Below are 27,444 nucleotides of genomic sequence, written 5' to 3'. Positions count from 1 at the left end.
TAATAATAATAATAATAATAATAATAATAATAATAATAATGATGATGATGATTATAATATTGACCTGTACATATTCCCTTTGCATAATTTGAAAAAAAACTGTGTGGAATGATTGAATTTATTTCCTCTCCTCCGTGCCTAATGGTTTATTTATTTCCAGACCTTGTCTCAATTCTGTCAATCTGTAAAGTGCTCGGTTGCTACCTTGCAAACTACACTACACCAAATAAAAATGTATTGATTGATTGACAGTGCCTCCAGCTTCAGATCCTCAGAGGCTCCTCTGCCATCTCTCGCCTGTCCCCATCATGTCTGCTTGTGCTGTCCTGCCAAGCCACAAGGTACAACACAGCCCTGACACTCTTGGCACTGGCATCCAGAAACACATAGGCAAGCCATGTTGTCAAGAGCTTTTGACCCTGAAGGAAAAAAAACACACACATACATATTTATAGATTTTATATTGCTCTACGCATGTTATTTTTCATTTTTTAACAAGGCATTCTCAGTGTTGCTACACTACTATTGCTACTACTGTATTGTCATCATCTAATCTCATACCACACAAAGCATTCAAAGAACATTGAAAGAAAACCATTTTTATTCAATTCATAAGTGAAACCCCTCAAATCCTGATTTTATACTGCCCTCTGGTGGGGTTTCTCATTTTGCTCTTTAATCAAGCAAATTCACCTATACAGATATCAATTAAATACAAGCAACTCTCTGAGATTCAGCAATAAATAAATACATTTAAAAAAATGTGCACATGAACCACTATGAAGAAATGTACCCTAAATACCTCTTACTTACCCTACATCTCTTTTCTGTCATTGTGGATGCATTTTCCCCATCAACGTTTCACACTGTCCAATGATATTTAGTAACTTTTCTCTTTCAAGATATAGTACTGCGATTAGCAACTGCAATTAAAAAGTAAATAGAACCAAGATACACAAAGTTCTTCGTTTACAGCTCAAATAGTCTAAAAGCCTAATATGTCAGTAACAGTCTGATAACTCTCATGCATGCGTGTCATTTTCCGGTAGCACAGACTATCGGTGGGACTTCGGCGAAAAGCCACCACAGAGACCAGTCTATGCCATGGCATTGCTTCTGTAGCCTTTGATGATAAAGCCCCTTTCTATTAATACTGCATCTATAAAGCCATGGGTAAACAGACCGAATATAGATCACAAGAACAGACTGGTAATTATCTCTATAAGAGCAGCTGTTACAATTTCATATACATTTCGAGAATAAAGGTGTTTAGGAATTTCAAAGGAATGTCTGGCTTCTAACCTTATCTATTACAAAACTAAATGCGATCTATTCCCATACAGCCAGTGAATGCTTAACCTTAAGTTAACTAGTACCACTAGAGGACAGTATTGTTCTGATTTGTCTCCTTAAGCTAATCATTTCATCATGGTTATTTCCAAATCTGGTCTACTCTAAAGTGTAAGCAATGATTTATTCATTTTTGAAAGCAACAGACAAGCAGAGAAACATTCAATAAAAAACACAACCAAAAGTAGAATGTGTTCTCAAAATAATGCATGTACATTTGACCAAACTCTCCATGTTTTTGTTAGTTTTTGCACCAAACTTCAGTTCACCTCCATAAGTGCCATTTTTGTTTAAAGACCAATTGGTACAGTATAAACTATTCTATGTATGGGGCTAGAAAAACAACAAAGTTTGTATTTAAAAAAGCAAAGACATAGAAACTGGGGATGGGATGCAAGATGGAAAACAATGAGTGTAAAAGAACTGAAGCAAAACATGACATGACAAAGAACAACATCCAAATACAATAGAAGCCTTTATCACACACCCCTTAAATTAAATCTACATAGTACAAATGTAATACAAGGTTAGTACATACAAATTTGGTCACATAATAGACAGCAGATAAGTCTAACAAAACATGTCTTCACAAAATGTACATGACTGTACAGAACAATACAGATCAGTGCATTAGCATGAACAGAAGTCTCCGTTCATTTCAGCATGTTAAGCTAGAGCTCCCAGTGTTTTCAGAATACTATGTTGGTGGCTAGAAACAATGTGAGGAGGTTGAAAGATTTAAAGTAATAAGAATCAGTCCACAAAATTGAATTACAATGCTACCAAATCATGGTATATTTCACATTAGTGTTCTTGTTAATTAGAAATACTTGTAACGAAAGAGAAAGGGAAAGAACAGAAAACTCCATTGTAATGCTTTTAATATGGGTTTAGGTAAAAGTTGCTTGGGAAGGATCAACAGCCAAGGTTCAGGTTCAAAGCTAATGAGAGGAGCGGGATGACAGGATTTCTGCTTCCTCTTATTTCAACATTACTCAACAGGATGTTACTGAATGCTTGGCCTTAGTTACTTACCAATCCTTACTAACTACTGCAGATAAAACAGCACGTACTGAATTGGTAAGTTTCCAGGCATATTTATTGATGCCGTTACCCAAGTAACATTTAACCGAACCATATGTTGGTACCATTCATTATAAAAATGTTACAGAAGGGACTTCAAGGCAACATGGATCACACTTCCAGTTTAAAACTAAGGCACACTTAACAGGAGTGCAATGCATCTTTGTTCCTCACTAACAGCATCTGTTTCGCAGTTTTGTTCAGTGTACAACCTAAATTAATATCAGGTTAAGGAGGGTACATTGCTGTCAATGGTGTAGTAGACTGGTATTAGTTCTTAAAATTGTGCTTCACATACATACAGAGCTGGGGTGGAAAAATAAAAGATACAAAAAGAAAAAGAGAGTGTCGTCATTGTTGCCTAGATTATTCAAATTTTCAGTTTGACAACACCTGAAGCTATTCTGAAATGTGATGACAGGCTGTACATTCCTCAGGTGATTGTTTGCTCTGTTATCCTTGTAACTTAAGAAATAAGTGACTCTTCCAGTTTACTCCATTCCAGTAGCTAATCCTTTCAATGTTATTTTAAGCATAAGCTCAAATAAGTATTTTCTAGGCATCCTTCACCTCTATGGCCTATATATAGCACAACTACCAGCAAGAAATCACCTTCTCTACATTTCAGACCATGTAGAGAAGGAACAAAGATTTAATTTCAAACACACAAGCTGTTAGCAGCTTTTGAAAAATAACAATACTAAGTTATTATAAACCTCAGAACACAAAGAGATTGATACAAAAGCATTCACCTGATCTTTCAGTGATATTTTAATTTGAATATATACCAATGAAAACCGATTTTCTGTCTGAGTCCATGCCCCACAGATAGACCACTTTTTAAATGCATCTTCCAGTTGTGCAGTGGTAGACTTCCATAATAATTTTCAGTAGTTTTCCTTTTCATTTAGAAATTCACATTTATAGCATCTTCAATGAATTGCAGACACATTAACAAAGTATAGAAGCGCTATCATGTGACGTTGTCTTTGAATGGTTATATTCACAAGCCAGAAAGATAGACAGTCATCGGCATATTACAGAAACACAAAGAGAATAAGAGTTAATTAAAATTGGAAAAACATTTAGATCATAGCCTTTGTCCAAATACTGATGAAATGTTTTACAAATGTGAAAAAGACAAACTTCATGTCTTCAATTGAAACACAGTGAATGAAACTATACTGTAGTGAAGTACAACAAAACCCTTGCCTGGCCTGTTCTGAGAAATTTGACACCTTTACAACAGGTGTTCTCTGCCAAGGGTACACCCTGAAAAAGCCTGGGTTCATATCCACTTCTCAGTGAAATGGGTTTCTTACACACATAAAATACTCAAAATTGTTTTTGAATGCTGTATGTGAAAATTATTTTATGGTCACAAAAAAAGTAATCAAAAAGAAAAAACTGATCAGTCGGTAAAGAAGTGAATAAGAATACCTCTATCTGTTAGAAAATTAAATATAGTACTCATTGAAAATATAATTTAAAATAATCTTGCTTCTAGTCGATTACATCTAGAGCTTAAAAAAATTAGGAACACAAATGCAGCGCAATTCTCAGGACAAAAGCCAGAGGTGAGTGGTTTCTGTAGCAGGCTTTCACAAACACCGCATGCAGAATAAATTAAATTATATACATTAAATTGACATGTAGAATACAGTAGTAAATCATCTGAAAATATGCAGTTTAAAGGTTAAAGTGGCATTGTAAAATTTCAAATTACATACAATCCCCAACCCCCTAGGTAGAAAGTAAGGCAACAATATTCAGGTGTTAAGCAAGACTCATCCGGGGCTACTGACTAGTTTCTAGTCCCTGGTGGACAATTTAACATGCTAAATTAACTTAAAATAAAATATACAAATACAAAATGTCTTCCAGTTTCTGTACTGCCTTTTAAAATATAATTTTTGGCTAGTGACTTTGCATAGACAAAAAGGTCTCAATATATCTTAACGGTTAATATCAATATCACTAACTATATATTTATATATAGAGAATAATTGCTTCAGAACCATTGCTTGACTCATAAGGAAGAAAGACGATAAGAAGCAAAATCGCTGGATTTCAGTAGAAATATTCCAGTCTAGTTCCGTAATTGTACAGAAATGAGTCCGGCTGCTAAATGTAGTCTTATCTTCAGACAACACCCGAACATCAGTTAGTGAATTCGGAGATCTTTGTTATCCTACAGCTTGAGGCTGAGCCACGAAAACTATGAAAATGAGCACAAACTGAAAACCTGTGCGATGCAGATTAACACAGGTTTCCAGTTTTCAGTTATATAGCCTAGCTTTTGGCCCCCCCGTAATTTGAGATGATATAGCATTTGCCTACATGGCCATTGTTCGATAACGTCAACCAGCAAACACTGCTCATCCCTTGAAAATGAAGTGAAGACCACTTCAGTAAATCATACCTGCTGTTTTGTGGCCAGCACAAAAATAATCTTTTTGTCCATCAAAAATATCATGGCATTGCTTACAATGACTGGACGTGAAGAGCTGTGTAACCACTTTTAATCCCTACTCCAGAATTAGAGTTCCACATATCTAGGTCTGAACACTAATTCTAAGTCTGGTGCACCAATTCGTAATAACAGCAAATGAGAGCACTGTTTCTTATCATCGTTATATTGTCACTAATTTTTATATAATTTTTCATTTAGGACCCTTAAGAGCCACAATTCGCTCTTAATTACACAGCTATTCCTACCTTATACTGTAAATTGCAGCCATAATATACACATACTGTTTAATACAAATATCTAAATTTCCACCAAATAATTTCACCACAAGATCAGAAATATGATCCAACGTAAAAAAAAGAAAAAGCCATATCATTCCCCTGCTATCTACACTAAATACTACACTTGGCAAATCTATAACTTTATGTCATACATGGAAATTCAAGTATCCCTTCTATGAGATGGGGAGACTCCTGGGCTGCCGCCATCAGGCCGTGACCCTGGTCAAGCTGGACCGCCTCCTGAAGGCCTCGCTGCACAGCGTGTGAACATCTCGGCTCGGCTCGGCTCTTCCCTTCCTCAGTTTTTCTTGGGAGGCTCAACTCGGATCACCGGCCAGACGCCACATATAAACTGTGAACACAGCAGGGGTCAATACAGCAAAGGGGTCTCTGTGTTCAGACTTTATGAACAGAAGTATACATGTCTATAAACAAACTTTCAATATCTACATTTTTATGTAAATATTGTTCTAAATAAATATGTACACACACACACACACACACACACACACACACACACACACACACACACACACACACACACACACACCTTACCTTTACTTTTGGTCTGTGTTTGAGGTAGGTAGTTCTTGTATGGAGGCTGAGGAAAGGCATTCAAACAAATGTTACTGCCGTTTGCTTAACACATACTTCACACACAATAGATCAATTGTGCACAGTAAACAGTGGACTGTTCGTTTAATGTATTTTTAAGATATTCTATTACCAATCAATGACAGAGCAAAAATATATCTCAGACACCACCAGAAATCAGTAGCAACACCCTCTTATTCTCATTAGACGGTGTGGCGTGTTGCAGGTAATCGCTGTTGCTGTGAAAATAGAAAGAGTACATGGCTTCGGTAATTCCAGTAGAGATCCACTGAGGGCGAATAAGAAAAATACCTGAAAAGAATGTGAAGGTAGGATCCCAGGCCTGTCAGGATGTGCCACCATGCGTGAAATTGTGTAACGGCGCCAACAACAGGGGGCAGCTTCTGTCGTGCTTCCCTGGGGGAGAAGAGACACGCAGTACATGCACAGTTTGGTGGTGACAAATTAAACTAAAGGTCTCACTGTACAAAGGAAACACCATTATTTTGGAATAGTTTTGTTACAAAACTCAGTGTGAAATAAAAAAAAAACAATCAAACACTTGGCATTAAAACTAATTTCTAAACCTGGATTCCACTACAATATGTTTTCTCAAATTAACTCTTACCTTAAGGTATCACAGAATATATTGTCTATATTCCAAAGCAAAAATCCCATCATAAACACAGTTAGAGATGTGTAGGAAAGTGGTCTCAGCCAAGGGTACACCCTGAAAATAGGAAAATTTTTATTTCAGAAATTCTTTAAAACCTCTTTTTATTATAGGAAAGCTACATAACAATGATCGCAATACATTACAATAGCACTTACCACGTGACAATGAATACTGATCGCAGAACTAAACAAGCTACCAGAGTTCCATACATGACCTGGAAAGGAAAAAACGTGTAGGTAATTTTCACATTTTAAATCCAATTTATTTCACCCCTTCACTGTTATTACCTGTATTGGTGAATAAATAAAGTCAAGGGAAATAATCAGAAATTACTTAATGCCAACTTAAATGTAGACTCGCAACTAAATGGAAGGAGAAATACGATCAACTTAAAAAACTCTAACTCTTAAATACAAAGGTGACAAAGACCGTTTCTTGTACTTTAACAATAACAGGCTAGTAAAACATGTCTGGCTGACGTGCTGTTCTAGCGCTCCATGAAGCGATATAAAAACACATTTTTGCTGTCCCAATCACTCCTCTTAATCCCAATTGCAACTAAACACTTTCTTGATGTCTTGGAGAGATTTTCTCTTCTATTCCTTTTCAGAACAGTGGGGGGTCAAATTAAATTCTTATGCATGAGAAATTCACTTCATTCAAATGAAACATTTATTTAATGTAGCAGAAATGAGCTTTAAAAAGAACATTTTCAATTAAGTTTAAAATGCATCCAGTGTGATTTTCTATCAAATGAATTACACACACAGCATTAACATTGAGGGGGGAGGGGTGGTTATGCGCACATTGTTGCTAATTTTTGTATTATTGGTTAACTTTTCACTCTGATGTTTACGCATGTCCACTTCCCCAATAAATCTGTGTTCTTGTTGTCATCCTGAGTCATTAGCATGTGCATCAGACCGAAGTCATGCATCTCAACAAAATATTGTATATGGATGATATGGATAAAATATGAGAGTCAAGTCACTTCTTTGTGACATACAGAATAACCTTCCAAGGCTTCAAAATAGCATTTAGTAGTACTATCACAACTTCACAGCATATAGAATCCAAAAGCATAGTAATGAATATACTGAATTATCCAGTGTGTACAACCTGGCTAAGAATCAAGGGCAGTTTTTTCTCTTTTCTTGAGAAGAGAAGTTCAATCTGTTTCCAGGTGATTAATATACAGCAGACTTTGCCAGAAGCTAATAAAGCAATCAAAGCTGACCCTCGATTTAACAGTTCAGACTCAACTTTCTTAGCCTTAATAAGGAGTCTGCTGTTATACTCAATATAAAGAATTGTAATCTTTTATAAAAGTCATACAAGTAAGTCTGAATTAAATTTGAACACATTTCCCCTCCACTATAGACATAAAACCACTACCAACCTAGAACTGCAAGCAAAGTCAAATCAAAGGCCATGGGGAAATTAAAGTATTTGGGAACCATCAGAAAACGTTACACAAAAAGGCCACGCTCATTAATTTTGCATTTACATTGACTGCAGACAAATTACAGACATATAGAAAAAAAATTGAGGAAAAAACACTGAGGAATATGCCATAATTGCGATCTTCAATCAGTGTTGAGGTGCACAATACACACACATTGGCTTGACACACACACGATTAGGAATTATAGTAGGGGTGAAATAGGCTATTACAGAAGATTGGTATTTTCGTATTGATTCCCGGCATCGTATTGCCAAGAAATCAATCAAGGGTACAATTTAAAAAGCTAGAATAGTCAATGTGACGCTCATTAGCTCTCATATCGACCTTATAATACCATTGATTAAATATTACACTCAATATTTTTACTAGTCTAAGAAATGCAGGTACTGTTCACAATGTTTTGCTCATGTTCGGCTATTTATGGATTGACTTATAAAAAACATTTTAAAACTACACTGACTCTTAATACTTTGGAAAAAGTAAAAGATACTTGATTAGCAAGCTCAGAACTCACATATAGAACAACATTATTTACTTAAATCCAAAGTCAAATCAAAAGTATTACAAGCATATCAGTACTATAATTTGAAGTAGTGCCAGCTGTAGCAACATTGGTTATATTGGGGAGCGCAGCTGTTGTGAATGCAAGGGAACATGACTCTTCAGCCGACTCTCGGCAGTCTGAGCCTATGAGAACAGATTAGCCATGAGCCGTGATCTCAGCGAGAGCTCCACTTACCACCATTCAACACTGTGCATTTAAATTAGATCCCAAGGGGACAGAGGCCTGCATGACACACTACAATGCTTTCAACATGCTATTTTTTTTTTTTTTTCCTTTTGTAAACATACAAATAAAAAATAAAAATCACAGAGGGTGGCCAAAAGTTCATTACAACACTCATTCTTAAAACTAAGACTGAAATGTACAATTTAAATCATATCAGAATTAGTATGCCTGTTTTAATTAATACTCTGAACAAACCAATCTGAAAATGCTGAGACAAGGAACAATTTGCTTGATGATGTCCTGATCAATGCATTTGTCTTAATGAATGATTACCAGTGACATGTAAGATCTTGGTAATGCTATTTTTGTGTCTCTAGGTGACCTAATGATTTATGACACAAATTAAACCACCATCGATCATTATTCTACAGCTCTCTTCTTTTAAAGAGCCATTCAAATCATGGTGTCTTCATGGTATCTGTTTGTTTTCCTTACAGAATTTAAAAGGTGAGGCTTTCAATTGAATTTAATGGTTAAGTTTCACAAATTCACAAAGTAAGGCAGGATGGTTGGCCGGTGCTCGATTGTTTAATGCTAAGTTTGTTTTTGAAGAATGACACCTATTGTTGGAAAATAAATACACTGTCAAACTTCCCCTGCACTGGAAGGAAATTCAGTATTTATACCCATGGATATTATCCATACTTGAGCATGTTATGCAGAGAACATAAAATAAATACAATTTAAAAAGCGAAACTGTCAGCCCAGTGAAAAACTGAAGTCCTGAGAATCTGAATTAGTAACAGCCAAAACTCAAAACTGATTCTAAAAAGTACAATGTGCTTTATGTCATTTCTGTCATTAAAAAGTGCAGAAACTGAATAAATACGCGCATAACACTTTTATCCACTAGGTGATGCTAAGTTCACACCCAATTCAAATTTAGAATAAAAGGCACATGGAGTTTTTTCCACCAATTAAAACTAACAATATACACTTGCATATCTTATTGTGAAAATAATGGATTGAAGGAAGCACTCTCTTTCACTGGGATCAAGTCCAAGCTTTCACCCACCCACCAAGCACAAATTACAAGCCCAGTGCGCAATGGCGGGTTTCCATATGCAGCCCTGGGCCAACCGAAAGTAAATGAAAGTACCAGGTTTGTAATTAGCAATTGTCAGCTTGGTCAAAGTTTGGTTTCAATCTGAGTCTCCATTTCATTCATTGACTGTCCTTTCTTGAGACATTTTTCTTGCTATACTATGTGAACAACATCCAGCCACTTCAAGAGGAACCAAAATGTCCACATTATTTATTTAAATAACTCCAAATTACTAAACAAATGAATGCTCTTTTTGTAGCAGACACTTTTTAAACTACATAATGCATCTTACATGCCTTTTTAACTATGCCGGCTTTATCTCAAACAGTGCCAGTTAATCACAAACATCTTGGACACACGAGTCTGAATATTACAGAGGCCACTGACTTCGTAATTGACAATTAAGACCTTTAAAAAGCCCTTTCACAGAATGTGGCCAATTCTTCATGGCAGAGAGATATCTAGCAAATGAACCGCGCCTCAGCAGCCGTGCACAGTCTCTGCATCTCAGAAGTCAAAGATGTCCCACTTTTAGAAAGAGAGCATCTATCGAGTTAAGAAACAAAGAAGCCATTGAAGACGTATTTTAAGATAAAGACATTTTCCAAGCAGACAACGGAAAGCCAGAACCATAATTACATTTAAAATAGACAGTGGACATTAAAAGAAGTGGCTTAAATATAGTAACACTACATGAGGAGGAAACGGCATGTCCAACGGAAATGCCTGCCGAACTGCAGCTACTTCCACAGAAGGTTAAGAGCCATTTCTACACTTACAGACAAGAAGCAGCAGTTGCTTATAATGTATTTCACAAGGCAGTTCTGCGGCAAAGCTCACCTTACATTACAAAACATGACAAACACGTTAAAAAGTAATATGAAATAATCATTCTTAAATGGTGCATCTAAACAAGAGTGACAGCTGTGGAGGTTCCCTCTCACATTACAGCCCCGTTACACATCCTACAGGGTCTGAGAGCAAGGAACCAAGCCGACATTGGCACTCGGTGGCATGCCATCCTCTGTAACTAAATGGAAATGTTTCACACTATTACAGAAAGAGAGATTCACACCAGGCTACAGATAAAGCACAGCAGGTGATGTCGAAAACAAGAATAAATGAGAGTGTATGGACGTTAATGGAGCTCCCTCCCTCATAAACCCATCTACAATGAAGCTGCTGTATGCTTGTGCCCTTTTTCAATTCATTCATTAAAACCACCTGTAAATTACACTAAGAAAATGCTATAACTCATTCCATCACTGTATGCTGTATATTTTACCATAATCAATTTCTTCACAGCATACACTTCTTGGAATCCAATTCTTGGAATACACTCACACATTTTTCTAACTTAGCATTCTCATTAAAATGTATAGATGCATAGACCGACAGGCAGAATACATTTCAATTAAAATAAATCAATAAAAAGAGGCGACCTTTATAAACTGTGGTGCTGTAAAACTGCTGCTTATCCAAGCCGATACATTAGTCAGTGTGTTGTAAAAGCGAAAGCGTTCTTGTTTGATAAAAGAAGTGATCTGAGAACGTGAACATTTTCAAAGCCTGTGTCTTCAACAAACACCTTTCCAGCTGCATTCTGCACAGTAAGACTGATTCTCATGAAATATTATTATTATTATTAATAATAATATCCCAAAATTAACCATAAACCAAAATAAACAGCTTCAATCCCTAGGGCCCTTTCGTTTTCCTTTAAAGGGTATACACCGACATCTTACACTATTGGCCTCCAGCTCTTGTCAAGCAGTCCCTCAACACCTCAGCCTGTGTCCTCAAACACAAGCATGTGTGTGCAATTAAGAGCCCTTTCCCTGCCTTCTCATTTCCTTGTCAGCTGCATTCCTGATTTATCTGAAATCTGCCACACAGCTGGCCGGGTGATCCCGACTTGGGAACTCTGGTTCTGGAAGCACAGCCGATCTCCTGGTTACAACAAACGCCACTGCGGCCATTTTTTTTGTACATGGGAAGAGACATCTAAGCTAACCCACAATGAATATGCATTTTAGACATCCACTTTACTCTAAAGTGATACATTAGGACAGTGTGCCATTCAAATCGATACCTCCGGTTCATACATACTCTTTTCACTTCTGTGAAGTTCTTAAATTTCAGGTCTACAATTGGATCCATCAACTCTGCTGCTGCTCTATTCCTGTAATCACGGTATGTAAACTTCCCGGTGGACCTCTTGAAAGGAACTCCGAGACCACCGCTGACATACAGACAGAAAGCTAGGGCAAGGATAGAGTGAGGTACAGCAGAGCCAGTGATAACCAAATGAGGTCGGGATTACTCACAGACAAAGGTCAGAAAACAAGCATAAGAACTACCTAAATTACCACATCCTTGCGCTACTGTTAAGTGTTCCATAGGATGAACGGTATCTGAGCTGTTAACCTGAGCAAAGACCAGGGTTTCCTTTAGTTGGTAACTTGAATCAGGGACCTTGTAACCAGAGCTGCTGATAGAAAGCAGATGCTGTTGGAGAAGTTAGAAAGGGCATGCAGTCCCAGGGGATATTAAACTTTTCCTAGGGATTGTACATCCAGTCTTGCCTGTTGCTACAAAATGGGCTGTTAGCCTTTCCAATCACATTCCCGTGAATAGACCACAGCTGTTAGTCAAAGCCAGGGTTGGTTTCACAGCTGGAGAAGATTAGTGTGGGGAGGGTGAGTGTCAGAGCTCCCCTCCTGCCCTCAGGAAAGATGAGGAATAAGAGCTTCACAATAAACAACAGAGCGTACAAACAAGTTTATTCGGGATGCATGCTTCTATTAGACTGCAAGCAATTTAAAACAAAAGCAAGTAAAGTCATTTACGGGCTTTTGGTACAACGAACATAATTAATATTTAATACTAACGGCATCGTTCAAGGTTTGTTCACTGAGATTCACAAAAATAAAATAATTTATAATAGTCAGAGCAAATCATATATGAAATACACATTATATTACTATGAATGTTACTTCTTACAGGTCCTTGGCAATTTCAAATGTAGATAATGTAAGCAATGCATTAGGATGCTCTGGCACAACAGGTACTATATACAAGCTTGCTGCGGGGACTGTGGGGAGGGATTGGGGCATCATCCTCTGAAGACAAGCCACAGGGTCAGACAATGACAACATGCAGAGCCACACACTACTATACTCCATCACACTTGTACAAGTTTTACAAGCAGGTTCGCTTCTAAGTGGGTTAAACCTCAGTCCTAATTTCCTACACCTATTGAGTGGAATACAATGCCAATAAAGGATTAGGCCAGATCTACGCATTTTCAATTGCAACACAATGAAGACCACATTTGGTGGGGAGTTTCACAACAACATAAAAGCTTTGTTACGTAGTTTCAATGTGGCAGTCTCTAGCCCCCTTGCGTAGTCACTGATCTTGCCAAAACAAACTTTTAGAAATATACAGAACTTTTTACTTTTTTTTTTTTTTTTTTAATTCTTAACAGAGACCAGCTGATCTGGTATTTTCCCTACTTGTGAATGTATACATTAGCATGTGCTATTATGTAGAAAAATCGCTTCTTGTTCAAGTAATTTCTGAAACATCTGTATAATTAAAAAAAAGTAAACAAACAACCATCACAACAGATTTTATTTGACAACACTTAAGCTTTATAGAGAGAATTTATGGGTGGGGGGGCGGGGGGGTAGTTGTATATTAATCTGTTAGCCTAGTACCAGGGGAACATAGCAAAACTGCCAATAACAACATCAATGGATAATCAAAAACATGCAACAGAAGGTGGCTTTCGCGAGCAAAGAAATACAAATAAGCAGTTCTAAAGAGAAGAGGGCGTCCATCCAAAAAAATATTCAGTGTTATTATTGTTGTGGTTTCTTGCATCTAACTGTTACTGCTGTTATTATTGCATTAGTCAAAGCTTGCAATATATAGCGATCAAATACATATTGCATGGAAAAGGCAAGCTGTAGATCAAAGCAAGTGGAAACTACTTGAAGAGGCCTTCATCCAGCAGAGCACCGATATAGGCTGATGATCACTCACACACACACACACACACACACACACTGGTGCCGCTATCATTATGAGGACTCTCCATAGACATAATTACTTTTATACTGTACAAACTATAGATTCTATCTCCTAACCCCCATAAAAAACTTTCTGCATTTTTACATTTTCAAAAAAACATCATTTAATATGTTTTTTTAAGCGTTTTGAATTATGGGGACATTGGCAATGTCCTCATAAACCACCGTTTTTGCATAATAACCAGTTTGTAACCTTAAAGCCTCGTAAACCACATAAACCAACCCACACACACACACACACTAGAATGGACATTGACACATAGCCATTTAATGTCCTGCACTGTCATTTTCTGTACTGGACTTGTATTATTACTCTTTTGGTTTCAACTGATTACCATTTCTGTTTGTTTAAAAAAAAATAAAAAAATAAAAATACAATTTTCTCAACATATACATAGACTGAAGGAAACTATAAATTGAGGCCCAGAAGAGGTCACTCAATAACAGTATAGAACCAGGAAAAAGTGCTATTTATTTTTGAGAAATGCAAGAATCATTTTAGGGACAAATTGCAAGTAATCCTTTCAATTTTGTAATGGTCTTATATTTCGTAAGTAGCCCTGGATAAGGACATCTGTTAATAAATAAAATAAAAGCAATCCCTGTATCCTAAACAGAACTGTGTAGGTGTAATCAATAATGAATTTGAATCACACTACTGAGTCACTGCCTTCCTGTGATGTCATTTGTGGAGTGCATCCTTTCTTCCACCCATACACACAACCAATCAGGGACAGGCATTCCTCAGAACATTTCACTTCCCTCCATCCATCCATCAATAACAGCACTGGCATATCAAAGTATAATCCACTGCTTTATCTCTAGAGAACTGAAGCTAATCTCATATTATTAATGTTACAGTTGGAGTTTTGGATATAAAACCACACACACACACACACACACACACACACACACAGTAATACTTTACTAACCTGGTGGAATATTGGCTCCTTCCATTGTAAATATACCTGCCAATACACAAAATATTCTTTTATTTATGTTACAGTCTGTTTAATTAATAAAATATACTTGTTTTAACACTTCAAGACATAACCACAGAGCATAGAAAGAATTTAAAGTCAGAACCTTGATTTCAGTTTGTGTGTATATTTCTATGTTAGTAATCGGTGAATTTTGTGTCAGAAAACACTCATAGACTATAAGTATCTTAAATGTGTATAAAATGTGTTTGATCCGTCCAGGATTTCAAAGTGATAAATTGCTCCACTGCTATCAAAACACCGCAGACACAAAGACAACTCTGGTATACACTTTAGTTTCTGTTCCTCCACCCCAAAACAGTTGAGATAAGCAAAGCATATGGACTTTAATGCGTAGCAAACTTACCACTGTTACGGAGACACTGAAGAGCAGCAAGACCACAATGGGGAAATAATTTATTGAGTTCTTCGGCTTGAAACATTCATATCTGAAATGGTACAATATTAAACATTTCAAACATAGAATAGGCCACACATTGCAGTGATCAGTGAAATTATAAAAAGGTTAAAAAATAAAAAAGTAAAAGGGTGTAAATGAGTTATAAAGTGCAATATAACCTTATGCAATCAAGTTAACTATTAACTATGCAAGCTATTGCTTTTATCTTTGGTTTATGTATTTACCAAAAAAGCCACACCAAAATTGTTACTTTTACTAGTTTAAACCAAAAACAAGGACATAACGCAGTCTTAGGACTATGCTCTTCCCGACATTGCAGGTTTTGAAAATTAAACAATATACTGGCCAGTAATATTATAAATATATTGATCTGTTCTTTGCTTTTGCTTAGTTTGATCAATATAGAATGTCCGAGATGCTCAGAAACAGGTTAAAGAATGTAGATATCAAGCAGTAAGGTATCCTGTCTATTAAGACATGTTTAACATTAACAGAATGAGGAAAAGTCATGGCAACTGCAGAAGGAAAATAAATAAATAAATAAATAAACGTCTTTCTGTGACCCCAGGGTTTACTTACGTAATAAGCATTCTATGTGCTATGTACTCTGTGACTGTGTAACACGTCATACCATTAAGCACATAAATCCTTACGATTATGAATCTGACTCTTGACAAAAATGTACACATATATACACATAAAAGAAACAGTGGCATGAAATATTTACTGTAAATGTGTCTTTCATATGAATGGAATTATGGCAAGGGAGAACAATGCATCTTTTATGTTTCAAAGCTTAACTGTTGTCATATGTAGGTCTGACTACAACCAATGCTTAAATCATAAAGTAAACCAGATACATTCATCCTCCCTGAAGGGGGTTTAAATCCTGCACACAATAAACCTAATTAAACAAAACAAGACAACTCAGTCCACATACCAGAACACAGTCAAACCATTTGTTGCATTTTAATTTACTTCTGAAACCAGGAAGAGACACAACCACACATTTTATATTTTTGGCAAGATGGCTCTAGACATCACAAACGGGTAACTGACTGCTATTGTCCCAACTTTTCTGCAATCAGTACTGCTCTAAAGGAAGTATTTCACATACAAAAGCAAAAACACAAGTATAGTTTTCCTGTAGATCAGATACCTTCAGGTACATAACTGTTTAAATTGGTCAGGAATATTAAATAATTTTAAGTCATTTTCAGCCAAAGCTGGCAAACATTTTGGAAAGCCAAAACTAATTTAAAAAATACATATAAGCCAATATATTTCAATGTATTTCCTGGTGAGATCATTTTGATAAAAGTGTTTGCACATTAGGACAAATGGAACTTCTGTTCCAAGTGGATCCTTTGGAATAACTCATTTATGACGGTCTTGATTTGAGCAAGCATGTAACTACGACAGGCTAACATCTCAGGTCCAGATGTGGCTGTCAACTCTGCAAAGATTAGCGTGCATCTATACAGTGAACTATAAATGAAAAAAAGGCATAAAAATGATAGATGAGCTTTAATGCTTTGAGGCTTGTATTTCCAACAATGTCTTCAAACTGTAGCATCAATGGGAGCTAGCCAAATGATGAAACCTAAAACATCTGCCTGGTACATCATGTTCTGTACAAACATCTGCTCGGAACAGTACCATGGACTGAAAGTGTGAAATCTTAAAAGTTTGCCACAGTTAAACTAAGGCATAATCCAGGTATACAGATTCAAACTTGAAGGGAAGAAGAACACAAATGTATACAAGATGTATGAGATGCATATTGGCATGGTCCAAACAATACATTTAACCCACCCACTAAGTGCAAAATTAAAAACAAACCACTTAATGATAGGTCTCTGCATTACATGCAATGAAGAACTGCCTGTTAAACAAGCCTTCAAGTTTCAAAATGATAATTTGAAATCCGTAGGGTCACGTCAGATCTCATTTAGATCTGATCAGACCTATTCCTACATTGTCCTATAATATTATCAAAAACTCAGCACATTGAGTTCCTGGGGTTCAGTACAACTGCATGTGGAATCAGAAATCACAACAGAAATGTGAAACTGAGAGAGACCTGCAGATCAATCTGAACGGGAATCACATCACTATAAGGACAGAGAACACTTACAGGCAGTAGACAAAGACACAGCAGCTGTAGATCATTGGCAATTCATCCAGTAACTAAACAGAAGGAGAAATGTGATGAAAAAAAGGCAAAATGCATTCAATTTAGTAGCTATTTATGATTTTAAAGTTGAATTTAGCCAAGAGTTTGTCAACAATTGAGAATTTACATCAACAGTCCTGGGGAAAATAAAAAATGACTTTATTCAGTTCTCTGTGATCAGACAATTTATTTGTAGCAGACTGTTACCATTGAAAATGTCAGAAATGTGAGATCAAAGAAAGAGGGAGCATGGAGGGGGGAGCCACCCAGGACTAATTCTTTTGTGATTTCTTAGTTGACAACAGTCCTTTAGGTCAGATTTAATCACGTGAAGGCCAACTGATAAGACAGTCAGACATTAATAACCGACCAATCATAAATCTAATTTTCCTGTCAAAAACAATGTACAAATAACAACATGTTTACATTTTCATTTTTTAATGTCTGTGCTTTTTGTTTAGAATCATCAAGTTAAAAGATGACACTGGGTGTACTGTGAACCTGTTTGCAAAGTTATTGAGCATTCTAGTAGCAATTACACATATTTAAATCAAAATAAAAAGCAGAAGACCATAATGTGCTAGTACAGATAGCATAATTGCAGTTTGATATAATATGTAGTTGTGGCTTGAGTGAATACAATACCACGTGCTACAAATTATGAAAAATCAGAAAGAAAAGTATTAGGGCAAAAGAAAAAATATATATTTTCAAGATGTAGTATTTCATTAAATATTTAGATTGGTGAGATGTAGAAAAGACAGCATGTAACATTAGATTGTTCTTGAAATGGTTCTGTTGCTGCATTACACACAGAATCCCATCGATTGATCTTCAAGAGTATACGACTCCAAAGCAAGACAGCTTTGATTACTACAAAAAAATAATAATAATAATAATAATGTTTGCTTTAGTGGGCTCTCTTCTCCTGTGGGAAGTTTATTACTTACAGCAATTGGATTTGACTGAGAACTATTTCTAGATTACTGTAATAGACAAAAAAAAACTACGCATAACAAGTAGACAATACTTAACCCTGGCTCAGAAAGGGTTCACTTCCACATGTTTTTAAAGGTAGGTAGCTTTAAATAATTAACTGTTTAGGCCTACAAATAGTTTAAACTGATTAGATGAGGTAATAAAATAAGAAGGTGCAATAGAATCCAAGAAATCCTGCAACTATCCAGGATTGGAGGTGTCCATAGGTTCCCTAAACCAATGGACAGCATCCTTTCCTCTCATTAACTGGGTACAGCCAATATGATTGGCCCACATTAAGGCTTAATTAGGCAAAAGAAAAATACATCTACATTGAACAGAAACAAAACAAAAGTTAAAAAAATACTTTGAAACAGCAATTGTGTCAGGACTGGTAATGTAGCACACTAATATAATTATTTTTCTGCAATGTTCAAAGAGGTTATAAACTCCAGATATACAAAACAAATGTTCACAAATACTATGCTTGAATGAAATGGTGGCAGTATACCATTCACCAACATTTTTACCCCAGATATTCTATGCGTGCGCTACCTCTGGAGAAACCATAGATAAGATAATCGTGACAACATTAAGGATAGGCCAGACACTCACACCCTTATTGCTTAATAAGTACTTTATTTAATAAAAGAAAAGTTATTTGAATGTCCAATATTTCCATCCACAAGACCCCAGAATCCAGTAAAATATATCACAGGGATATAATGGTTAGAGCCACTCAGTGCTTTTGGTATAAATACTTAAAAATGATTTGCTATGCGCGTGGTTACCTCTGGCGAAACTGGATAAGATCAAAATGACAACAATAAGGATAGGCCGGAAACACACACCCTTATTGCTAAATAACATGTACTGTATTTAAAGAAGATGGGGGGAAAAAAAAAAAGCTTTTAAAGCTTTGCGTTGGCCCTTGATTTCCGATAGCATCAGTATTCCCCTGCAAGACGCCAATGCCCCCAGGAAGTGCACAAGACAGTACTTGTCATATCAACTTAAAGAAGCACGTGAAGCTACTAGAAAGAAAGGGGGGGGGGGAAAAGAAACATGCAGCCTATACTTTGTGCGACTGTGCAGTGCTGTGAACTAGGTGCTTAAAACGAGAGTCACATGCAGCAGTCAAAACAAATTGAGCTGAGAGGAAGACAGATGAGCAGAACTATTCCACATCTGAAATCCTGTGGAAGAATCAAATTCATTGAAATATTTAGTGTATTTTGTATTTTTTCCAATACCATTTAGGGTACCTCCAACTCATGAATAAATTCTATAAAGAAAGGCTAGATAGAGTTTTTATCAATATGACCCAATGAGTCATGACATCTGGGATAACAAAATGGGGGTGTCACATGATCGCCAAATGCTTGGTTAATCCACAGTGAGGATTTAACAGGCAGTGGCAGAAAAGTAGGCTGTTGCCAATTTTTTTACTTTTACAGCGTGAGTCTCTAAAGAGGAGAGAGAAGATGATGGATGCAAAGTGATTTATTAGGTGAGATTTTAGAAATTACTTTAGAAGCAACACATTTGCCCCTTGTGAAAATGACGCGTCAAGGACGTCACACTTCCTTCGGTTAAGTTTTTGTTCTGCACTTGGGTCAGATAAGCCACTAGCAGGCAGACAGCTACAATTACCAATATAGCTGCATCAATCGTTTATTATAATTACTTTACCGGTGATACTGTTTAGTTAAATAATACTGCAGTTACAATCATAAAAGCTACAATTACAAACGTAGCCCACCCAAAAGTTACAAACAACTGTGCACATACATACTAACCCCAAATAAACAAGACGGATTAGCAGGTATACAGCAGAGATAAAGGTATTAACTATTTTGCTTAATTAATTCAGCAGCTTCCCTCCGTGTCTGTGAAAAGGCAGCTTTGAAAGATCACAAGGTCTCTTTGCTGCATTACTCCTGCACTTCAGCTTTTAAGTTTCACTTACGTAAAACCTATCCTTAACTCTAGCCACAACCCCACAGAGCTAATTTGAGTGTTTCTCAGCAACATCCTCCACAAATTGTGATCACTTTTCTTAAAACTTTTTTTTCAATGCATGTATGAAAAATAAAGATATAATGAGTTATAAAGGTATAAAGGTATAATGCAAGTTAAATCACGTTTTAGCTCATTGTAAATTACACAATGGCATATTGTATCTCATCCCAGGTTTAACTGTTATACCTAAAGTATCAATTGTTCAAGTTTTTGCTCAGAGCTGTAAGCTAAGAAGAGCATCTTACCTGCATCTTGTATTGCAGTGTCATGTGGAAGCACCAAGAGCCAATACCAACCGCTGAAAGCAGAACACAAAAGTCACTCAACACCAAGCACAAGCACACAATCAAGAATACTTTCTTGAAGAGTGTGAAGAAAAAAAACAATCTATAATATATTAATTCACTAACATGATAATGGAAAACTACACCACCGTACATATGTGGTAAAAAAATAAATACATGAAGAAACAATATAATTTCAATTGTATTCTTTCAACATATAGCTTGGTCTGTATATTAATATATTAAGATGTGACTGTACATAAAACCAATTATTTCATATGATAAGAAACAATGTTATTGTAATGTGCAAATATGAAAAATAGAAAGCAATGTCACTCCACCTGAGCATACACTCCATTTCCCCCTATCCCACCAACTGCGCAAATTAAAGTCTAGCTTATTGCAAAATGCTTGCATGATTGCACTTCCATTTTGTATTAACTAACGCAAGCTTGTCTGACAGTACAGCACTTTTGGCAGTTTGTACAAAGCACGGACTTCAAAAGGTTTAGAAAAAAATATTACATAAGATAAGAAAGACTAGTTCAAAAAGATTAGTTTTTGTTGGGGTTGAGGGTTAATCCTTGTGTCAGTTCTTCAAAAATCAGAACAAAACAGCAGGGGAAATTTACAGACCTGAAAAAGTGATGATGATGGAAAGAGGAAATCTTTTAACAAGCAGAGAACTGGGTTTACAAAACATGCGGTCTTTGTTAAATATTTGAGATCAATAGTGTTTTAGGAGCCAGATAATGCCAACAGGTCACAATGACTTTTTTGCATGTATTCTCATGTTCTTTCATGATTTATATGACATGACCTCAACAGCGGTCTAAAAGTACAGGTGGCTGCGGCTTCCTTAAAAGTCTATTACTTTTAATGGTTTGCAAACAGTACATCCTACACCTTCAGTGGGAGCATTAAGTTACCTGTTACCTTGCAAAGATGTGATTTGGGGCTGACAGGAAGCCAATATGCTAATAATTAAAATCATTCAAAATCATTGCCTTGGGAACACGAGCAACTCAATGGCCACTGCGCATTGTCCTTCAGGTACTCAGCTGCACTATATTTTTGACAATTAACTAGCCCAACCATTAACATCCAGTTTAAGCCACCAGCTTCACAAACAAAACTAAAATAGCCAACAAGTGCACAAACAATATGGCTTGTAGCTCTTAATTATTGTTTTAAGGTGTTTGGTGTGTGCAGATAAATGTTTTTTTTGTATTTAATGGCTTTAGATTAAGCCAACACTGCTTTCATGGACCACAAACAAAACCTACATATCAAATTACTTTACCCCACGTGTTACTTTGAAAAGGTCAGTGTAACCCCCATATATATCGTGAATCCATCTAGCCATGCTTATCTTTTGTTGAATCAAAAATGTCTTTCTAGCATATTACTCCGAGTGTGTATCTTTTTAACCTTTTGTGCAGGACCAAAAACGGCCAAATTACTTCACCACACCAGTCGAGTTTTCCACACCTCCGATACTCCAGAAAGAACACTACAAAGGCATGTTCCCATGTATACTTACAGGAGTTGACCCTAATCTGGCAATACTCGATACTGATTTCACTGCTTTAACATAAGTCTGCACAACTATATGAAGCAGATTTTAAGGTGGACTTAAAAACCAGGTAAAAGGGAACCTAAAAACTTAAATGTAAATGTTATCATATGACTCTTTCCACATTCATCTGTATCCCTAATTAGAAACGAGCCTTCCAAAATGTTCTCATTTTTAAATTTTAATTTGCATTAATTGTGAATCTTTTTAAAATCATCTAAATTTTCATTTAATACGGGTATAACAATTAAATAACCTAAGACCTCCATAATATTCATGCAGTCAATATTCGTTGATTTTTTTTCTAAACCATCTAAATCTTCACTCCATATCTGTATAACTATTAACTAGCATAACATAACACCTAACTCTACATAATATTCAGTATTGTTATTCGGAACTGTGATATTATTTAAATGTTGAGCTGCAGTATGTTCTGAAATTGAAAACACAGTGATGTAATGAACAATTTGATGCTGATGTGTAAACAGTCATTTTAAATGCATACCTGTGAGTCCCAAATATGCAAAAACATAACGGATTTCAAGTCCGTCCTTTATCGTCTGTATGGCACCATAGATCGGAGGTAGGATCATGATCAGGTTACTCACAGTATTCCCTGTGGAGCAAGAGAGCAGAGTGCATTAGTTCAGGCTTGTAACACGGCAACATTTCCATTCACAGAATTAGCATGGAGACTGCTAGCATTTAGAGCTGCTGCAGTCATGCTTTAGGTATGAAATCCATCATTTATAATGCGGTGTACTGTGTACACTGTGTCACTGAGGTATAATGAAACTTTAAAGGTTTAGAATTAATCAATTACATGGAGACAGATAACTAATTTGATCAATTAAGTCAGAACAAGTCTTATCTCAGACTTGCAGTAAAGAACGTTCATATGCTCCAAAAATAGTATCTTAAGGACAAAGTTTTAGAATGCAGTTTAGAATTTGAACAATATTTCTGAAACTATGGTCTTTGGCGGAGATGCAGAATGGTGTAAGTTGTATACATGGTTGAGATGAGCGACACATCTTACTACACAATAGTAACTAACACATATGCATAAGCATAAGGGAGTGGACAGCAATTTCTCAGTCCTGAATAATCAGTCTATCCCCACCTTAAAAAGCGAAATAATTCAAAAACTGTTTTAAGCAACTAAAGCAGGTCCCAGAAAAGGGCAGTGCTTTGTGCGAATTGCTGTAGAAATCGATCATTTGGGGGCAGAAAATAAAAGGAGATACTTAGAAGATGAATGTCATATTCCAGGGTCCCGCCAATCCTACAAGACAAACCGCTAGTACGCATTCCACTGCAGAACAATGCTCTTTTCTGACAGTCATCAAACCCTGTGCATGACAGCCACCATTGCAATGCTGCTGATGTTTAGAAAATTGAGCTCTGTCACCATCAAGGACAAAGACTGTTTTGTACCGAAGACAAAGCCACCGCATATTCTTCCTCCCACTACACTAGCCAGTCCAAATGTACACCGTGCACTAAGATGGGCCAAGGAAACAGTAATGAGAGATATCTAATTTGAATGAATGCTGTAAGTTTTGAGGTTAACATTAGCTGACACGTGTAATCCATATAATTACAATTATGGAGGGGTGTCCCCATAATACATAATTACACTGTGATTATAATTATAGCTGAAGCGTGATGTGCATCCTTAACTGGAATTTTAAGCATGTTTTGGTGTCATTCATATACATGACCAACTTCTAGCTTAATTAGACTATGCCTTTACAGTGTTTTCTTTCATAATTTGACAAACAAATAAGATCCACTCCATGGAAGGACTTTTCTGCTGCATAAGGACAAAGTATAAGAATCTGCTATGGAAAATCAAATCTCAGAACTCGACTACACCCTGATCAGAGACCAATGATCGAAATCAATTATTTTAACATATTCACATTAATGATCTATACAAAAATCCATATCTAATCAAATTTAATAATTTCCAGATTAACTCTGTGCCCAAACATTGTGCTGTACTGTCACATGCTGTATATTCAGCCAATATATCAGAAGGAGGCCAGGTCCCCCAGGTTCAGTACATAAGATGATTATGCATTAAATTAATGTACCATTTCTGGGCACATTTCTTCTTACATAGATTTTTCTCGTGTACCAGAAGCCACAAACTCATTTTGAAGACACATATGTAAATATATGAATTTAAATTTCTGCAACTTTATTGTAATTGGATAAAGTAACAATATTCTTGTAAATTCTACAAAACAAGACTGCGGTTACTTTAATTGTAGATTAAAATAGAGTAGAACGTAGGTCTGGTTCTCAAGCCAAACTCAGGCCTAAATGGTGGGCCCGTTTATTCCTTGGTCTTCTTAACCAGAATGTTAGGTTGGGGAAGGTCAGGTTAACTTTAACTTTTCATTTGAAGCCTTCATTCACCCTTACATGTTATTTACTGGTCATGCGGGGGTATTGAACAGGTATGAAACAGAAGGTCACTCTGCTCCTGCCTGTTTTGCACCGAAGCTGGAATCCAGACAACTTGGCAAACAAAAAAAACACCACCAAAGTTCACAAGCACAAAATGTATTTGTCTATTGTGAGTACTGAAGCAGATTGCTTATTGTAGAAAAGGCATAGTTCATTGCACCTTCCTGCTTTTTTTTTTTTTTTTTTTCACTTTTTCTTAGCTTCCCGTTTATTAGTCCTACCCAAACACACAGCAGGGAGCCATGATATAAGTGCTTGATTAGTTTAAAGAGAGTATCAAGGGGTTTAAGCCAAGCCCATCAAGCAAACACTTGGCTTTCAACTGATTGTGAATAACTTTAAAATGCAAGAAAGCTCCCACAACCTAATTGCAGTGATTTCAACTCTGTACCTTTGGAGCTAGAGACAGAATGCAAAGTCTGTTGCCTGCAATTATCCAATCCCCAGCACCATTTTTAAAATACATATAAAGTGTAAAAGTGGCATGTGTAAAACAGCTTGCATGTTTAAATTTACAACATACTAATGCATCAATAACTTAATTATCCACTCAATCACGCACTAAGTGTACCAACATTTCTCATGTAACAATAGAAAAACTAATTATTTTTAATGATTTCCTTTCTTAAAACATGCGAGTGCGGCGTGTTGCTGGGCATACAGTTGCAATTCAATATGCTTTGCACAACCTGGAAGAGCAGGTTGCTCCTGTTTCAACCCAGAGCTTTCAGTGTCCGAGTCGCCTACACAATCTTTAAGTAACGGCACAATACGTAACTGAAGGGCAGGGTGCCGTCTGCGTGTGTGAATGACACAGAAAGACACTAACACACATCAAGTGAGCAAAAAAGCAGTGCAAAATGGGAAGCACTTCGCAAAACAATTCACGTAATTTCGCAAGGACACGTTACTGTAAAACTAAAAAATAACCGCACACTAAAAAGAAACAGCTACTGATTTCTAGCAGATCACTATAGCACAGAGGCGCCTGTGTCAGGTACCTGTAGCCTTGTTTGAAGTTTGAAACCAGACCCCTGCCATGACATGCCCTGCAGCACTTCTCCTCCATTTCCAACCACGTCGCCTATTTCAAATCCCGGTTAGGGATCAGAAAACAAATGATAAGACTGTGCAACGGCGTAAATAACAGCATTTTACGGTAGTGACGGCTGCAAAACCGCACGCACACATACATACATACATACATACATATATATATAACAATGCCAGTAGATTATAACACGGATAGCAAAACGCCTCATTCATATCACTCTCTGCAGCAGAATATGCCCAAACATATGTTCCCTTCGTCGGCAAGCAACCTCGCCGTTAAAGCCTCTGAGCTGCGGCTCTCCGGTCTCTCTGACCCCGCACAGACACGCACAGGGCGCCGCGGCTTCCCCAGCAGGCCTCCGTACCGGTGCATCCGTGCGCGTAGTTTCCCCTTTTTCGTGCGCCGATTTGCCGGCTTTTTTCGAGCCCACGTCCCCCGGCCGGGTGTACTCACAGAACTCCGCGATGTGGAAGGACACGGCGTAGTTGTCCTCACACCAGTCCAGGGTGGAGGTCGGGCGGCCCCAGTAGCCGGGCCTGTCTGCCGCGGGAGCCATGATGAACACAGCCGGGCACTGCGAGCGCGTCACCATAGCAACGGCTGCCCGCCCCGCCGGCCTGCGCCAGCAGCGTGTCTTTTATTATTATTATTATTATTATTATTATTATTATTATTATTATTATTATTATTATTATTATTATGTACTGTATTACTTTGGATTTAATAAATGTATATATTCCCCGGGAATGTAATTGTGTTTCAAGGTGATTGCTTTGCAATCACCTTGAAACACAATTACATTCCATGGGGAATATATACATTTATTACATGCAAAAGTTTAAAATACTACTAGGCTTTAGCAAAAGTATAGTCTAGTAGTATAAAACAAACAAAAATCAACAACAAAACATATTTAGTTAGTTAGTTAGTGCAGCTTGGGTCATTGCAAATCACTGCATTGTGATGCATTGTGTAAAATATATATTTGTGATTTATTTACAGTACTAACTAACAAAGAAAGCTCCATAACTGGTGCACCATTAACTGGGCCAAACTCCAAATAACTGGTAACATCTGGTGATTCTCCCGTTTTTGTAAAGTTGTTTCCTACGTGCTAATGTATACATTGCTTATTCATTCAAAGTGTTGGAAAGTAATGCATCTGTTGAACATGTAGTGGTGTTTTCGATTGCAAAAATGACTGAGCTGGAAGCTTTTTTTTTTTTTTCCCCCTATCAGTTGCGATTGGCCTGACAGCTATAGCCTCTTTGTTTTCCAGTTGGAAACAAAATGTAAAAAATGGGATTACTGACATAGCCTAAGCACGGCGTGACATCAGCACTTCCCTAGAATGAAAAGCAGTGGGAAGATGAGGAAGTCAAAATGACTTGGAGGTCATTTCCTCAGCTGCTTCAGAGCAGAGGTCTGCCCTTCTATGACAGGGGCTCCGCCATAAAGAGCTATTGACTGTTTAATGCCGTGTTACCCTCTGTGGGATTGATTACATCACCCTGATAAAAGAGTCATTTGTGTGCAATTGAAAATAATAGATGTAACAAAAAGCACAATCCGTGGATAACTACATAATCTAAATTATCTAAACCAGGCTTCATTATTATTC

General features: G+C 36.8%; 1 protein-coding gene across 3 annotated transcripts; it reads right to left on the bottom strand.

Moving 5' to 3' along the window:
• Positions 1–1,812: 1,812 nt before the first annotated feature.
• acer3 (alkaline ceramidase 3) lies at positions 1,813–26,404 on the bottom strand. 3 transcript variants are annotated; one of them, XM_066699574.1, is made up of 11 exons: positions 26,277–26,404; positions 22,797–22,907; positions 20,674–20,726; positions 17,390–17,442; positions 15,199–15,280; positions 14,784–14,819; positions 6,610–6,668; positions 6,407–6,508; positions 6,091–6,195; positions 5,740–5,785; positions 1,813–5,536 (listed from the first exon to the last, which is right to left on the bottom strand). In XM_066699574.1, the coding sequence occupies exons 1-11, from the start codon at positions 26,377–26,379 to the stop codon at positions 5,483–5,485; spliced, it is 804 nt and encodes a 267-aa protein (XP_066555671.1). In that variant the 5' UTR covers positions 26,380–26,404; the 3' UTR covers positions 1,813–5,482. The 3 variants fall into 3 exon arrangements, with proteins under 3 accessions (XP_066555671.1, XP_066555673.1, XP_066555672.1); XM_066699576.1 differs by lacking the exon at positions 26,277–26,404 and adding an exon at positions 26,188–26,266; XM_066699575.1 differs by lacking the exon at positions 26,277–26,404 and adding an exon at positions 25,771–25,868.
• Between the last annotated feature and the right edge of the window lie 1,040 nt (positions 26,405–27,444).

The sequence above is a fragment of the Amia ocellicauda genome, chromosome 3, assembly GCF_036373705.1.
Source record: "Amia ocellicauda isolate fAmiCal2 chromosome 3, fAmiCal2.hap1, whole genome shotgun sequence".
NCBI classification, from domain to species: domain Eukaryota; kingdom Metazoa; phylum Chordata; class Actinopteri; order Amiiformes; family Amiidae; genus Amia; species Amia ocellicauda.
The sequence above is the reverse complement of the archived record's forward strand: the minus strand, read 5'-3'. Positions and strand labels throughout refer to the sequence as shown.

Coding starts and splice junctions, on each gene's coding strand:
- acer3 (XM_066699574.1), bottom strand. CDS start 26,379: ATGGCTCCCGCGGCAGACAGGCCCGGCTACTGGGGCCGCCCGACCTCC. Junction 17,443..20,673: donor CACTGCAATACAAGATGCAG/GTAAGATGCTCT, acceptor CCTTCTGTTTAG/TTACTGGATGAATTGCCAAT. Junction 14,820..15,198: donor TCAGTGTCTCCGTAACAGTG/GTAAGTTTGCTA, acceptor GTGTATTGGCAG/GTATATTTACAATGGAAGGA.